Source organism: Tyto alba, unplaced genomic scaffold, assembly GCF_018691265.1.
Source record: "Tyto alba isolate M040663 unplaced genomic scaffold, T.alba_DEE_v4.0 Super-Scaffold_6, whole genome shotgun sequence".
In the NCBI taxonomy this organism is placed as follows: domain Eukaryota; kingdom Metazoa; phylum Chordata; class Aves; order Strigiformes; family Tytonidae; genus Tyto; species Tyto alba.
The window spans coordinates 42,616,593-42,632,227 of NW_024881327.1; the positions used below are offsets into that span (position 1 = coordinate 42,616,593).

The 15,635-nt window shown below is 37.3% G+C and overlaps 1 protein-coding gene across 10 annotated transcripts in view; it reads right to left on the reverse strand.

The window, feature by feature from the left end:
* Nucleotides 1-15,635, reverse strand: part of PPP2R2C (protein phosphatase 2 regulatory subunit Bgamma) — a 205,490-nt gene that overhangs the window by 27,098 nt on the left and 162,757 nt on the right. For all 10 annotated transcript variants that reach the window (XM_032984474.2, XM_032984472.2, XM_032984473.2 and 7 more), the window contains one exon: nucleotides 5,064-5,228. In XM_032984474.2, the coding sequence (XP_032840365.1) occupies nucleotides 5,064-5,228 (165 nt within the window). The remainder of the gene's footprint in view (nucleotides 1-5,063; nucleotides 5,229-15,635) is intronic.

Sequence of the window (15,635 nt, forward strand, 5' to 3'; positions counted from 1 at the left end):
GCTCAGGTAAGTTTCACTCCTGTCACATGAAACCTTGCAGATTTTGCCTGAAGTGGACATTACTTTGACAGTGGCCTGTCAGTGTACAGAGGGAGAATGGTGACTGGCTGTCTCTCAGATGATATCCTGACATGAGACTAGATGCAGAAATCAAAAGCATACTTTAGATGTAGAGCTCACATAAAAGAAAAACAAGTTGTTGTTTTTCCAGTCATACAATAAGCATCATTCATTTGGAAAGGTCAATATTAATTAGGAAATCCAGCAGGGATATTCTGTCACAGGCTTTTTTGTGTATCTGGTTGTTCTCTGCTGCAAATGAAAGATAATCTGTATTCAGTTAGAGCTCTGAAGACTGTCTCCTCTGAAATTTCAGCCTCTTTTAAATGACTGGTAAATATAATTAATTTAATTTTTAAAACTCAACATGTTCAAGTAGATTATCCTTGATTTCTGTTTTGGCTGATTCCATAGTTCTGAATTCTTAAGTTTAAAATCAAAGGTAATCTCAAAAAAAAAAATTGCAGATAACCAAATTGAGTTACATGCCAGACTGACAGGCCAGTGACATTTATCCTTGGGGAAGGGCTGGCATTTCTTTCCGGACTGGATTTCAAATTGAAATGTGGAAAAGGACTCTCAAGGAAAAAAAAGACATCACCACCATCTTTGGGTCATGAACCAAAACCCAAATTCACTCTGCATTGATCTGAATTCTGTTTTATACTTTTAAGATATTGATTATCCATACCATGGAATTGAGAAGACACCAGCAGAGATGCTTTGCCCCTTTCAGGGAGACTCCAGAGAAGATGGTTTAGGATTGCCTGATATCTAAAAATGCTTCTTTGGTTAAAGGGAGGGGAGTTCTAAATGGATCCTGTTACAGATCCAGATGTCAGAAGCTTATGAAGTCTGTATGGAGGATGGAGAGCATGAACTAATGGTGACAGAGGCTAAGTGCATTATGTAACCCCAAAATTTTAATTTGAAAAGACCACCACGGCACACAGACTGATAACTTTGAAACTGCAGCTCCTCCTTACTTCAAGTACTTTGTTATAGATTTTGTACATGGGTAATGGATAACTAGAAATAGAGTTTTAGTCTACAAATACGTATTAAGAAATGAACACTAAAAAAACCCTTAAAGCAACATACCACGTTTAAATAGAGTACATCTTATAAAGTATGCAATGACTTTAACATATTAAGGCTATTACATGGCATATCAATAGAAGTTATACTCTTGGGTGATTTAAATTCCCATGTTGCATAACTATATAGTTTCTATTTAACACTTAATACTGAATGTAATAACACTGATGAACTACTGAAAAAGCTCCTAAGTTTTTTCCAACTTCATATGCTCAAGCTCAGTTTTCTTCAGCTGACTACTTTATTAGATGATTTGTTGAAACAACTATATGTATGTATCTAGTCTACAAGCTGTTTGGAAGAATGATATTATCTCCATACACATTTTTAAGGAGCTCTGAATATATTATCAGCAAGAAAAGACCAACACCAAACTAGCAACTATTTATTGAGAAGTTGCATATTATACTGCTATAAGTACTTTTTCGTCAGGATGCTCTTACTGCAATAGTATCCTTATGTTTGCCTGCCTTGTTACCTGAATCCCTTGCATGAGAATTTATGGAATTTGGGGTGGGGGGGTAGTTCTTTTATTTCTTGGATATTTCCAGCTGATTGATCTAACAATTATACTTTTGCAGTTGTTAGTTTCCCTTGTTTCACTGTTGCCATAGATTTCCCATACACCGCCTTCCTTCTACACTGCATTGCCATGTATGTTGCCTGAATGACATCTCAAAGATGACCTTTGGGTGTTGTGCCATGTACACTATTTAGATGAAAGCTTCCATATTCTTTAAATTAATTCCCTGTTTCTTGCTGCTTGAGTCTGACTTTCATATCTGTTTTAAATCTTTACCTATCACCCTGTGGACTGCAAGAACACCTTCTTCCTTACGCCCACCCCTCTAATATTCTAAGCAGGGACATCCACCTCTTTTTTCACTTCCTCTCCAGAATATTTTGGTGGAATTCTCTCCCACTACTTGCGAAGTCTGATAACATGAAACAGTATTATGTATGTATCTCCCCTATGGTTACAGATCGGGCTTTCCTGGATATCCATTTGTAATGGCCATGTTTTGCTTCTGATTGCTCACCCAGCATTGCATGATCTATTAAAGAGGTGTTATAAGAAACAGTTTCAGGTAGTCTATTAGAAAAACAACACATTTTTTCACACCTTATCAGTATCTCAATGACCATTTAAAACTCAGCTACTGACCTGATATCTTTCAATGCCTTGTGGATAGATTTGGTGGTCTGAGATAATTTTTCTAAGGGACAGAGGTCCCCATTACAACTCATTACACAAATTAGCAGCTTGCTAATAAATCTCAACATAGGCACCAAGGATGAATAGATATGGAAGAAGTCTCGTGTCTCTTCCATGTCAGAGCCATGAAACGTTTATAAGGGAAACCTTATAGTGTTGCTGCCACTAATGCTGAACAGAGATTCCGTCACTGAGTTAAGCAAACCAGAAATCCTCAAGAACACTGTAATTTATTAACATCCTGTGTCAGTGACTTACACTACAGATATTAGTATGTAATTTATTTATATAGTATGGCAGAGTAATTATTCATAGCACTCTCTAGACTTGTACAAATGGAAGGGCCCTTTACCCAAAAGCTGCAACTGACTTTAGCCCAGCTACAGAGATTTGGATAACAAAGGGTCTGAAAAAGGAGTAAAACTAAAAGTTCACAACATATGTTCAGCTTCCAGATATTTTTTTATAAGTTATACATTGGATATTTTATCCCTAAAAATATGTATATCCATTACAATCTTGGAACAGCATCTGAAATACAGCACATAGTTATATTAGACTGCATTAAGAAAGTAGCATTGCATGGCAGTCTATGGGGATTTATAGAGACTAGGAAAGTCACTGTAGCTGGTTTGGTTGAGAGGTGAAGTCAGTTATGGGGAAAGGTGGGAAGGCAAGCTGAGCTAGGACACTAGGGTACTGATCATGCATATGCACCACATGTAAAGCAACTGTAAAGAGGAATCAGATGCACAGTGAAGGTACTAGAGACACAGTCGTGCAAATATTGGATTTCCCACACTGATTGTTTTTTATGATATATCCTTCTAGGTTGCTATGGGCTTTATATCATTAGTTTTGCTTGCCTCAGAACTTTACTCAAACCACTCCAATCAGCAGTACATGGGCCTATTCCTTTTAACACTTTGGAAGTTCTACCATTGCTCTGTCAACTTTGTATTGTATGTGTGTGTGGAGACACACTCAGCTTCTCAATGAATTTGACTTGAGTTCAGTGCAGCAATGCTACATTAAACGGTGATTTTCTAACTCATAGATCTGGAAAATGGGGTTTAATCAATGACCATTAGACCTTGCACTCCCTTCTTGCATAAAATAACTTATTTCATCCAGGGTTACTGTATTGTTGTTTTAGTAAGTTATGATAGGCATTTGGCACTGAGTTACAGGAACATGGTGGCCTTATTACAGGAAGAAATGGAAGTATTATGGAATAAAACAATTAAGTGGGACAGGATAACTCACAGCAATGTACTAGATTGTGGCACACTCAGATTTCGCTTCATGGTATTGAATTCCCCAAAGTACAAGGGAATACAGCTAGCAACAGCAAAACACTTCTCTGCTTAGGACATTGTCCTGAAACATTATTTTCTATAATTCGAGATGACATCCTGAGAGGTTTTGAGCACGTGCACTTCTCCTTGCAGCCAAAATCTTAATTATAGGCTTAATCATAGGCTCTTTACTACTTTTACTTTAGTTAAAAAAATACCTTGTGTGCTAAAACTGTGTACCATTTGTGTCACTTAAATCTTCAAATGTTTTCTTCCCTCCCTCCCACCCCCATCTACCTCAAAAGGTTCAAATAGGAACTGACTGATATAAAACCTCTTATGTGCCCCTGCTACTAAGAGAATTTCTCCTGAATTTCTTTCCCAGTGTTTCAACATGGAAAAGAAACTGAAGACCCAATCCTGTGAGATGGAAGTGTCCTGGAAGCCCCAGTCCTGAAGGTGGCTGAAGTAGATCCACCACAGTTTATTCATAAGGTTGTCAGCTCCCCACAGGAACCAGCCACACGACACAATGCCTTTGTCTGGTGGTTTTCAGTCTCAGATGATCAGGAATAAACAGGTTGTTTACACAAGGCAAAGTGCCCAGGCTTGCCAGATTACTGGTGGGAGGAACCATATTATGTCTTGTCTTGACTATGAAGAGTGGATAGCAAGACATTATGAACATGCATTTTCCTTCCTCCTTTATTTCAAGAACAAAGACAGCTCCACATTTTAACATTTTACTTTCTTGTTCTTATGTAGGTTTCAGATATAAACTGTCATGAATTGGTGGCTCTGTCTCAAAGTCTCAGAGGCTACATAAAATCACGTTAGGACAGATGACAGCTTCTATACCAACACAACATCTTTTTCTTTTATATTTTTTTTTTTTTCCCTTTTCCCCATCAATATTATGTGTTGCATTATTTCATCTGTATCTGTACAGAGGCATTACTGAAAAAGTATACATAGGGAATGCTGAGCTAAATTTTTAGGAAGGACCTCAATATTTTTTAATGCAGAAAATGGATTCAAAGTTTTGAAGGCAGTTTAAATGACAACATTTACTTGCTGCAGTATCTACTTAAATACTCCCACCACCACCCCAATAGTTCCTTTGTTAGGAATCATCTCTCTCTTACTCAAGAGTTGTGGATTCTTCACTGATCCCTGCAATAAGAACCACAAGGGCGACCACTCACAGACATGACTTTCCAAGTTCATAGGTATACTTGCATAGATAAGAAAATTTTCTTCCTTTTACTGTTTTATTTTCAACTGTGTCTGCGACTGAGAAGCTAATACACTGGGGTATGCACACATCTACATGCTATCCATGAATAATAAAGGTTCAATGACATCTGGGGCTCAATGAAGCAAGGACTTACGCTTGGAATGTTTGTCACAGAGAGCTGATGCCCTCATGTCGCAGAGTCTCAGAGATCCTTTGCTGCTGCTGTAGACAAAGAGATTGCAGTGATGGGGATGAAACTCAGAGGCTGTAATCACTTCCGTCAGGTCCTCCATATTGGCTGGCTTTATATCTACAATGTCTGAATGGAAGTTTCATTAAGGAAAATTCAGTTGTATGCAGGTAAACCATGATTCTTACTGCCTTCTTGGAGGAAGCTTGATTATCCAAATGTCTATACGTATAATACTTTAAGATAAAGATATATTCTTTTTTTGGAAGTAGGGTGTTTTTAAATTTCCATACCTGCCCCATCTATATCAAACTCAAAGAGCCTCTAGTCAACAATGGTTTTCAGCAGATGCCATTTGTAGGTCATCTTTTGTCCGTGGTGTGTAAAGACAACAAAGAAATGGTATTCCAGTGGGTTTGGAATTCTCAGCTTCATTAAAACTAATAGAGAGCAGGTAGCCGTATCTCCTGTAGTTATTGAAATCACTGCTCTATCCCAGATAATACTGATTGATAGGGAACAATGTACAGCTCAGATCTGCTTGCTCCAGTAAAGGCTCACTGGCTTCTATGATCATGCAACTTAAGCTAAACAACACACGTAGCTTAAGTTAAAAGCCTCAAACAATAATTGGAAATGCAAATGTGGCAAACATAGAAGCATTTATGCAAATAGTTTTGTGTGAACATATACTAATATAATATCCTTTCTAAAAAAAATTGCACACGGTATAGGCTTTGCTATTTGAATACTTGTGAAAGAAGTATCTGAAATGGCATTCTTGGGTTTTTGTGTGAACAATGTTCACTACTGAAATCAATATGAATTTCTGTGGCTGAAAACTGTACATCTGAATCATTTAAGTGGACACACTGGAACAAAAATACATCAAAGATCTAGTTTCCCAATTGCAAACCTGTTGGCTGGATCACCAAAAAATACCTACATGCTGTACAGCTCACATAGTGCCTCATCAACACAGATATATATCCACTCATACATATTACCCGCCTTGGTGAGCTTAAAACCCAGGACCTGATTAGCATGGATTTGGAAGAGAAGGCCAGCCTGTGGAAGACTGCATATAAAGAAAAGAATGAAAGAAAGAGTCCCATGAGGGGGCTGTAAGAAAGCAGTAGGTGTAGAAGCATAAAATGAAAGAAGTATATGAAAAGCAGTACATTTAAATAAGATTGTACATTTTCATACGGCCCTCAGCAATCGGCTGTAGATAAGCCATCCAAATGTTAACAAATCCTTCGAACAAGAAGAAGAGTAACATTACCCTATTTTACTGATGAGGCTATGCGAGAGGCAATAAAGGATTTGCATAAGATCACGTGGGAAATGCATTACAGAACAGACCCAGATCTACTGAGTCCCAGTTCAGTGCCCTAAACACAAATCATCTCAGTGCCTGGATTCCCCAAACATAAAATTTGAATCAGCTAAAGTTCAAAATTTAAACATCTCAGAGGATAAGATAAATGAAAAAATCTGTTTTACTGATGGCAAGAGAAATTATGTATCATGATACTAAGCCTGTTTCGGTTCCCACTGTGCCCACTTTGCAAATGGAAGACCTTTAATTGATTTCTGTGGGAATGGGGTACAGTCTATCACCACCTTTACACTCTATACTTTGATCTTTCACAAAAATGCAGATCTGGGACTCTACACTGAAATTAAACATAATACAAATATTCACAGATAATTATCTTGATGACTTCGCATAGACAGATACATCACACTGATGTGGTATTTTTACACTAACTGTTCTAAAAAGGAAAATATCAACAAAACTATGAATATCTTGTGACATTTAATAACAAACAGCAATGAATTAATGTTGCCTTTCAGCTGCATTCCCACTTACTTGCACTATCACATTTGCATCCATTTCCAAGAATCTATCATGATTAATACTAGTGCAATGAACGTTAAGTCGCAGCAACATTGATTTACCCCTTTTATAAAGCATCACTAAATATTCTTGAAAATCAAGAGGAAAAAATAACCTTTATTCAGTTATTTGTATTTGGTGAATCTGTCTCAAGAAATATCTTTAAGTAAAAGCAATTGCTTTCAGTGATTGAATCGCTTTTAGGAGTTCAGAGAAATGATAGTAACTCAATACAAGAATTTCACCCCTCAGCAGAGAGATGAATAATTGCTGAGTGACGAGAAAGATATAAAATATAAATAGAGTATGTGAAACAGTCATGGTAAGTATCATTTTTCTGGATGCTGAAGACAATATTGATGAATTTCCCTTCATTGCATGAAATGAATAACCTTATGCTCAATAATGAAATTAAATATTCCGTTCTCCTGCCAGAAAAGCAGAAAATACTTGAAACAGACTGCATTTCCAGATGTGATCTAAATCTCCACTGAGAAAGAACCTCATTGCCTAGGTAGGATCATAGAGAAAATGCACCACTGAAAAGTCATTGTTTCGTTACATATAGAAAAAATAAACCAATAACACTTGTATTGAAGTAAACAATCAAGGGAATAGAGAGTTGCAGAAGAAATTTACCCCAAATACATTTATAATAATAGATAGAAAACCAGCCTTTGTTTTGACAGCTACAGAACCCAAGGTATCAAAAGAAGAACATGTCACACAAAAGAACATTTTCCTCCTCTCATGATTTTTGCCATCTATTTGAAAACAATCAAGTACAGCTTGACATGCGATGTGTGGGAACTGTATTTAAACTAGCATGACACAGTAAGGGCAAGAATCTCCCATGGGACATTTTGCATTTCTATTTTTCCATCTTCCCTTTGTGTCTTTTTCTCCCTTTTAAGCACAATGTTGCATGGTAGGAAAATATTAAAAAATTGGACCAGTGTGCTTCAGAAACAGGCCCTTCGGTGAACTTGAAGAGCTCAAAGAAGAGGGAATCTGGCAGAAAATTATTAAATGAAAATTCCATTGCTACAGGGAAAAGTATTCTAATGGCACAAATCTCTAGAGTCGCTTCCTACGCTAATGGCTTCCCTTGCAATCACACCCTCTGGAGGGATGTCTTGAGTGCGGCATGGTCCCTCTCCCCCAGTTCACTCACATCTCAAATACCAGTAACATCTAACTCCTGTTGTACCACAGGTAATGTGGTTCATTTTCAGAGAGTGAACAGAACAACTAGGACCAAAGCTAAGACAGAAAGACCAAAGAGTTCACCATTGGCAGTGCACTAGGATATAACTTTGTTGTCCTAAAAAAATCGGTGTTCTTGTGCCTGGACAGGGTAGGAATTTCCCCCAAGAAAATAAAAAAGATCTTCACACTGCTTTGATTCCCACACATGCTTGCCAAGAATAAGGCATTTCAATTCCTGGTAGATACTAAGGGAAGACTGAACTGGCACCTTGCTAGTGATGGTCTGAAATGCATTGGCAGTTTTTTAATTCATTAACATTAAAACAAGGAACAGAAAATAACATCTTGTTTGCAAGAAACAGAACGAGTCTGTCCCTCCTAATCCAAAAGTTTGCTGTCTTAGATACCAGGTCTCCCCTCCATTTTTTGGCTCAGAGAAATGGGATAAAGCTATGAAGAGACCAACAGATTTTCTAGACACTCACCACAGCAAAATGGAAATGAAAGATCTAGTATGGTTGGAGACCACACGGGTGAGGAGATGATGTGCTGGAGCACCTCCCTTATGAGGAGAGGCTGAGAGACTTGGGGTTGTTCAGACTGGAGAAAGCTCTGAGGAGACCTTATAGTGGCCTCCCAGGACTTAAAGGGGGCTACAGGAAAGGTGGGGAAGGACACTTTATCAGGGAGCGTAGTGATAGGACAAGAAGTAAAGGTTTTAAACTGAAAGAGGGTAAATTTACATTAGATGTAAGGAAGAAATTCCTTACTATGAAGGTTGTGAAACACTGGCACAGGTTGCCCAGAGAAGCTGTGGATGTCCCCTCCCTGAAGGGGTTCAAGGCCAGGTTGGACGGGGCTTTGAGCAACCTGGTCTGATAGAAGGTGTCCCTGCCCATGGCAGCGTGGTTGGAACTAGATGATCTTTAAGGTCCCTTCCAACCCAAACCATTCTAGGATTCTTACAGTTGGGTTAACTGAGCTACAAGACCAGGAATTAATTTTCAGAAAGGCAACAATGATACTCTAAGACAATGTAATCTTTAACTTTGGCTAAGAGTGTCTATGTTGCTTTCCCAAAATTATTCAAGAACAGAGGTATAACATAGGAGAGCAAGCAGGCAGGATAGGCCCTGACTGAGAAGAGAAAGGACGCTTCAGGGAAAGTTCTGAGAGAGGGAAGCAAAACAGTGGGAAAGGAAGGAGGAAAGAGCATAAGGAAAGGCATGATTAACAACCTACAATGATATGCAGTGTGAAGAGTACAGTCTGAGTACACCATTCAGTTATATGGTATGTTTAGTTCTAATCCAGCATTTTGTGCTGCTGTTGAACAGCTGATATTAAAATGAGGATGACGAGAGGAAGAAGATTTGTTTCACTGCCTCAGGGACACTCATCTAACAGAAATATCCTCCTCAGGGAGAAGTCACTCCATAAAGTTTCTTTTAGTGCAGGTTACAAAGATGACCCTCACCTTGATCCAAAATTCGTATTAGTCAGACTTCTTCACTTAATCAGCTAGAATATAAACAAGCACACCTGCTTTATGGTCATGCCAAAACACGTATAACAAGAATGTGGAAAATACAGAGGGTTCCTGCTGAACAAAAAAGGTTCCAGAATGAATTTTCTTGTATGATAATGGAAACATAGTAGTCTCCTCAAAACAGATTAAATTCCCTTTGAGTGAACAGTATGCATAAAGAAATAGATGCTTTGTCTTCCTGAAACCATCAAGGAATTCTATAAGAAACTGAATTTTGTAGACAACAAACTTGCAACTCACCAGCTATAGCATATAGAATACTGAATCTTATATCATTATTTTGGAATCATTTTTATATGATTCGAGAATTCACTGCAAGAAGCAAATCATTGGTATAGTCAGATGAAGGCTACAGGAAAAAAATTAATCGTCCCTCCCCCCCATTCAACTACAATGGAGGAGAGAGGCTTTCTTTAGAAAGTCATATAGAATTTTCCATAATAACTTTGTAAGAAAACCAAAATTCTCATCTTTCTTATTTCAATATATGCTGATGTGATACTTTATTTTTACTCCTGCGTGGAACTTGGGGTTTTGCAATTTTTAAGCACTTTCAAAAAACAACTTCAGCATAATGTATCCTTCCAAAGCTGTTCCCTGTATTTTCCACAGGGGTTTGTTCCAGTTCCTAATTTTGTCTGCATCTTACACCTACATTCTAGCCTTGTCCTAGTAAGATTCACTGGCTAGTAGTTGAAATCAATAGCAATTCATAGAAGCTGCCAGGGCTTCGGTTTAGGGTAATTGATTACTGTGGTCCTGCTGAGGCTCTACACTTTTAATGTAAGCATTTCTGAGTGGTTTCCTCTGTTAGTCATTTAGTGCGCACTATTTTCATTACAAGGAGGGAACTGTGATGCTTACAAATCAAGTTCTACCAGTTTTACACTTCCTACATGGTGGTTATATCATTTCTATACCATGCACAAGCTGAGGGAATTAATTCTAAACAGCTACAGTTTTCTTCCAGGTTGTGTACATCAGGGGAGCAGGGACAGAATCAGGCCTCACTGTGCCTGATAACATCATTATACGATTACGTCAATCTTATTATGAAAGAAAGAAGCAAGCCCTAACTTTTAAATAACCATCCACTTATTCATTTCTTCTAATTTCTTAAAGATACACTGTATGTTTTCACTGTTGAATGACAATTCTATAATAAGCATGTCATGACAGTAAGGACACTATTGGATAGGGTCCAATTTCTGAATCTCTGTCTTTCAGACTTGTTGTCCAAAAGTCAAGGGTTTCTGGAATGGATTGTCAATAGGTTAATGGAATTGGCCTTTTCTTCAAATTCCAGTGTTTTACCTTAGGCAGAGACATGACCCAGTATTTATATTCTAAGTATCCCTAATAACCACAGTGTCAAAGCTTTTTATCACACATCATTCGCCCACTGCTCCATTAAAAGCATGTACTGTATGGGTTATGTTAAAAGCCCAAAGAGTTGCAATTACATTGTCTACCATTTGATTCTTTTGAACCACAAAAGCAGAAACTGCTGCATAAGTGTGTGCTCCTGCAAGCTGTCGGATCTAATATCTGCTAATGCAAGGTATTGACTCTTCATTGAAAATTACTTAGTAGTACATCAGCCCAGTTCCATTTTTAATTTTATGGTCTTTATAACAATGATTCTTCAGACATCATACCGGAGTTGGGAACTCTGACAACAGTCTCACATTGGCGGTGAATTGCTGAAAATAACAATTTAAATGGCTTGATTTTGATTGGCAATAGAATGTCTCCATGAAAGCTGTTTAGATGGTGACATTATGATAGCACAAAGGCTTCTGACAGCTTTTTTTCTGTATTCTTCCTCACTTCAGGATTATGAGATATAGAAAGAGTAAAAGCTGCTATGGACTTTTAGCTCTATGTGGAAGGACAAGACTTAGACAATTATGTTAGGTGCTGTACAAAAACAAAGTAAAGGGATTCTTCACATTATAGAAAACAAGTATAAAGTGCATACAAAGAAGAAATTAAGTAATGTTAACACAGTTCTGTGGACCTCTGAGATTTCTTAACTCAAGGATTACAGAGTAAGTTAGATGAAAAAGATATGTTAGTGGAAGAAGGAAAGACATTGTCATAGCTAAGAGGCTGCAGTAGAAATAAGCTTCCCAGGTACTCAGCTAGACCTAGCCATGAAAGAGAATTTGGCCATGTTAGGCAAACGAGAGGTTAAAAACTAAACTACTGTTGAGATCTAGCTCACCCAGAGAAAGGATGATATATTCAGTACATCCTCCTGTTTTACTGGTAATACACGTTTATAAAGTGTGGATAATAACGAGGTCTGTGTGCTGGAGTGCTGTTCCTTGGGCAGCGGCCTCACATGTATGTTCAGTGTACCACTGTTGGTACAAGATGTCCCATGCTTCCTCACAATCAAAAGTTTCAGACAGATCTGTGCCTAATTTAGCTTTCTACTTCTGTCTTCTAACACCATAAAACTTACAAAGCGTAAGGAGCACAGAGGTGAACATTCAGACCCTTTAAATGTATTTAGGAACCAAAATGACACTAGTTTAACTGGAAGCTGACAGGAACCAGAGCCCCTCAGGACTAAGGGATGAACAGGATTTGTTCAAGATAAAACAGGAAGCCAGGGACAGAACTTAAATATCAAACTTACAAAGCAAAGCTGCAACTCCTGGACAGAAACTGAGGCATGAAGTGGCAAAGATTTGGCAAAGGTCAGCTTAAGGGCCAGCAAGAGCAATAGTTCTGGATTCTGCTTTAGTGTTCTCTCCCCTCCCTACCCACCGTACTCCAGGCGTGTGAGTATTCACTCAGTTCTTCTCTTGGTTAGTTGGGTTTGAGAGGTTCTTTTGTTATTATTATATTTGTCTTTCAGAATTTTTTCCTCAGAATGCAAACCAGTCTAAAGACTCATTCTGAATTTGAGAGATCTCATTCTGATCTTTGTAGTATGGGAATTACTTTGCATTCCTATTATGTCGGTAGAATAAAATCAGAAAGCAGCAAGAAAGCCTGAAGTCTCCATTATGCAATCACTTGAAAAAAGAATCAGTGTATTTTAAATGTACTTAGTCAAATTTTAGGAAGTTGCTTTTGCTGCCATATATTCAGTAAATGTCACAGGTTTTGCTCTATTCAAGTTGAAGAAAAACAAATCAAAGATATAAGAGACACTGCCTATGGAGTAGCTGCAACATTTGAATAAGCATTGAAAGTGGAGAATTGTAGAACAGCACTGCTAGGAAAGAGAATATTTTAAATGGTGCAAGTCACATCTGAATTTTTCTCATAGGTAGGCCTGCTCATATATATATTACAACCATTAATTTACTTATAGAATAATGAATTTAGAAGTAGATACTGGAAAATTCTAATTTATTTAAGACCTGAATTTTTGGCTTATTTTTTAGAACAGAACACCCGCATTTTCATCTGTAGACACAGTCACATGCCTGCTTTAGCCACAACCATATGCACATTCAAATTTTCAAGAGCAAAGAAATCATTATCTCCATATACACAGCTGAGAACAAAATTAAGTGGATGAGTCAACAGAGGAAGACCTGTCTTTGTAAATGCACATCTGCATTTTTCTGTGTACAGTACTCAATCACTGAAAGGCTGCAAAGTCATATTTAGTTGATATATTTGCATATTAATTAATTATGATTTGTCTGAAACTACTGTGGGATGCTTAACATTACATTTGGAAGATAAGAAATACCAGAAAAGCCTCACGTACATATAATTTATTGGTAGAAGAGACATATGATGTCACCTAGCTCAGCTACTCTTAGGAAGTACCCTTCTACATATAATAAGTGGCACCATGTATCACATACTAGCAACTGAAGCAGTGTCATCTCATCATTCACCAACCTGCTTTCCTGAAATCAGTAAACTTAGAAGAAAGGAGAAAACTTTTTTTTTTAACAGATAATCTATGCACCAACAGGTAATACCATCAAGACATTTCTTCTTGATAATTATTAAAATCCCTTGCAGGTGAGTAAGGTCTGCCTATTAAAAGGAAGACACAGAACTTCCAGCTGGAGGGTACGAGGTTCTTCAGAGCATTTTGGTGGGGATTTTTCTTTCTCTATATGTAATTTATTCTTCCATATACTTTGCAGAAAACCCCAATACAGCAGTATTTGTATGCTGGTAGAAGAGAATAATTCCATATTTTAACTGAAGTTACAATTCAAGTCACAAAGGACTAATTTTTTGCAAAATTTAGCTAGCTAGAAGTTTCTTCTAGAGCATAATGCTCTCCCCTTCCCTGCATGTTTGTTATGAAAGTAGTCAAATAAAACTATCTTCAGAAGTACCCAGATGCTTCTGAAAAATAGGTATTTCAAAAATACCGATAAAGGCTTCTATTCAGAATTTATACTGCTATTTCTGCATGCAACTAACTTTGCACTGCCAAGAACACCCTGAACATGAGCAATATGAAAATGAGGAACAGATTCAGTTCTCATGAGAAACTCCACAGTGAAAGTTTTTCAAATCTTCTATATTAAATTATATAAGACACACGATTAAAACCTTTTGGCAGGACTTATTATCTTCTTGCTTAATTTATGTGATAGGATGTACAAAAATGCCCATCAGCTTTATCTCTAGGCACTGCAGAGAAATACGGATTCCTGGAGTTTGAAACACCAAGATTATTCTCCAAGGCAAAGGGGTTCAATATTCACAGCTGTTTGTCTGTTTGTTTGCTTGATGTGCTTTCAGAATATTGATTCCAGACAAGTCACATAGTTTGCAGTCAGTATGAAAACAGTCATAATAGACTTATTCTTAACTTTGGTGTTGTAACTTTGTTAAAGTTAATATTACCTTTATTTACATATAATTTTTATTTCAAAGGCCCTAAAAGTCACCTCCCTTACCTACTGGAATTTCACATGCAATGGCACTACTAAAGCACAATCCTTGCCAGTGTGTATTATAACAACAAAAAAGAGAGAAATGCCTACATTAGTGAAAAGTACCCTGGCTACTTCAACAGTGAGAAAAGCTTCCATGGTCTCAGGTTTTAAAGACTCACACAGAGGTACAGACTGTAAGCTTAACAATACTCGAGATGACCATGTGAGCGTTTTTATGACATCTCTGTTCTTGTATGGAATACTCTTCAAGTTAAATGTTTTTAGCCAAAGAGCAAAGCAAGTTATATTTTTTTCTTTATGTTAATACTCTGCAAAAGATTGTGCTTTGCAAGGTTAATTTCAAGTCCAAACTCACAGGGGAATGAGAATAATTAGACTCATTTAAGAGAATTCTCCCCTCTGGCAGAGCTGATTAAATTATTTATACATTATCTTTTCGTATAATTGTACCTAGAATGGTGTAAATGTTTTTTTTTTGTCTAACATTCAATAAATTCATAATACATGTTTTTCAAGTTGGATACACCACCTGCACCTGTCACAATAGAGAATGGCTCATTTTTTAAATGCTTCAATGAGAAATTAATCCAGAGGGAAACAGAAGCATGCAATTTAAAAGCTTCCACAATGACACCATACTGATTAAAACTCATCAACTGAAGAAATAAAATTAGTAAGACAATAAATCTTGGACTGAATCCTGTTACCCATTTCTACAGGAATAACTTTATTGACTGCAGCTACATTGCACTAAAATATGAGTGCTACTTAGCTGAATATCAGCTCCATAACGTGACCCTTTATCTCTAATTTAATATTCCTTGCTATATTTCCCAAGTCCCTCTTTGCTAAGGATATCACATTCTGGATAAAGCCTGAAAATTCTAATGGAATAAACCACTAGGGTGAAAAAGGAAATCTGGTTGGTGATGCTAATATTCATTTCAGCTCTGCTAAGTGCTCTTTCTCTCTTTGATAGC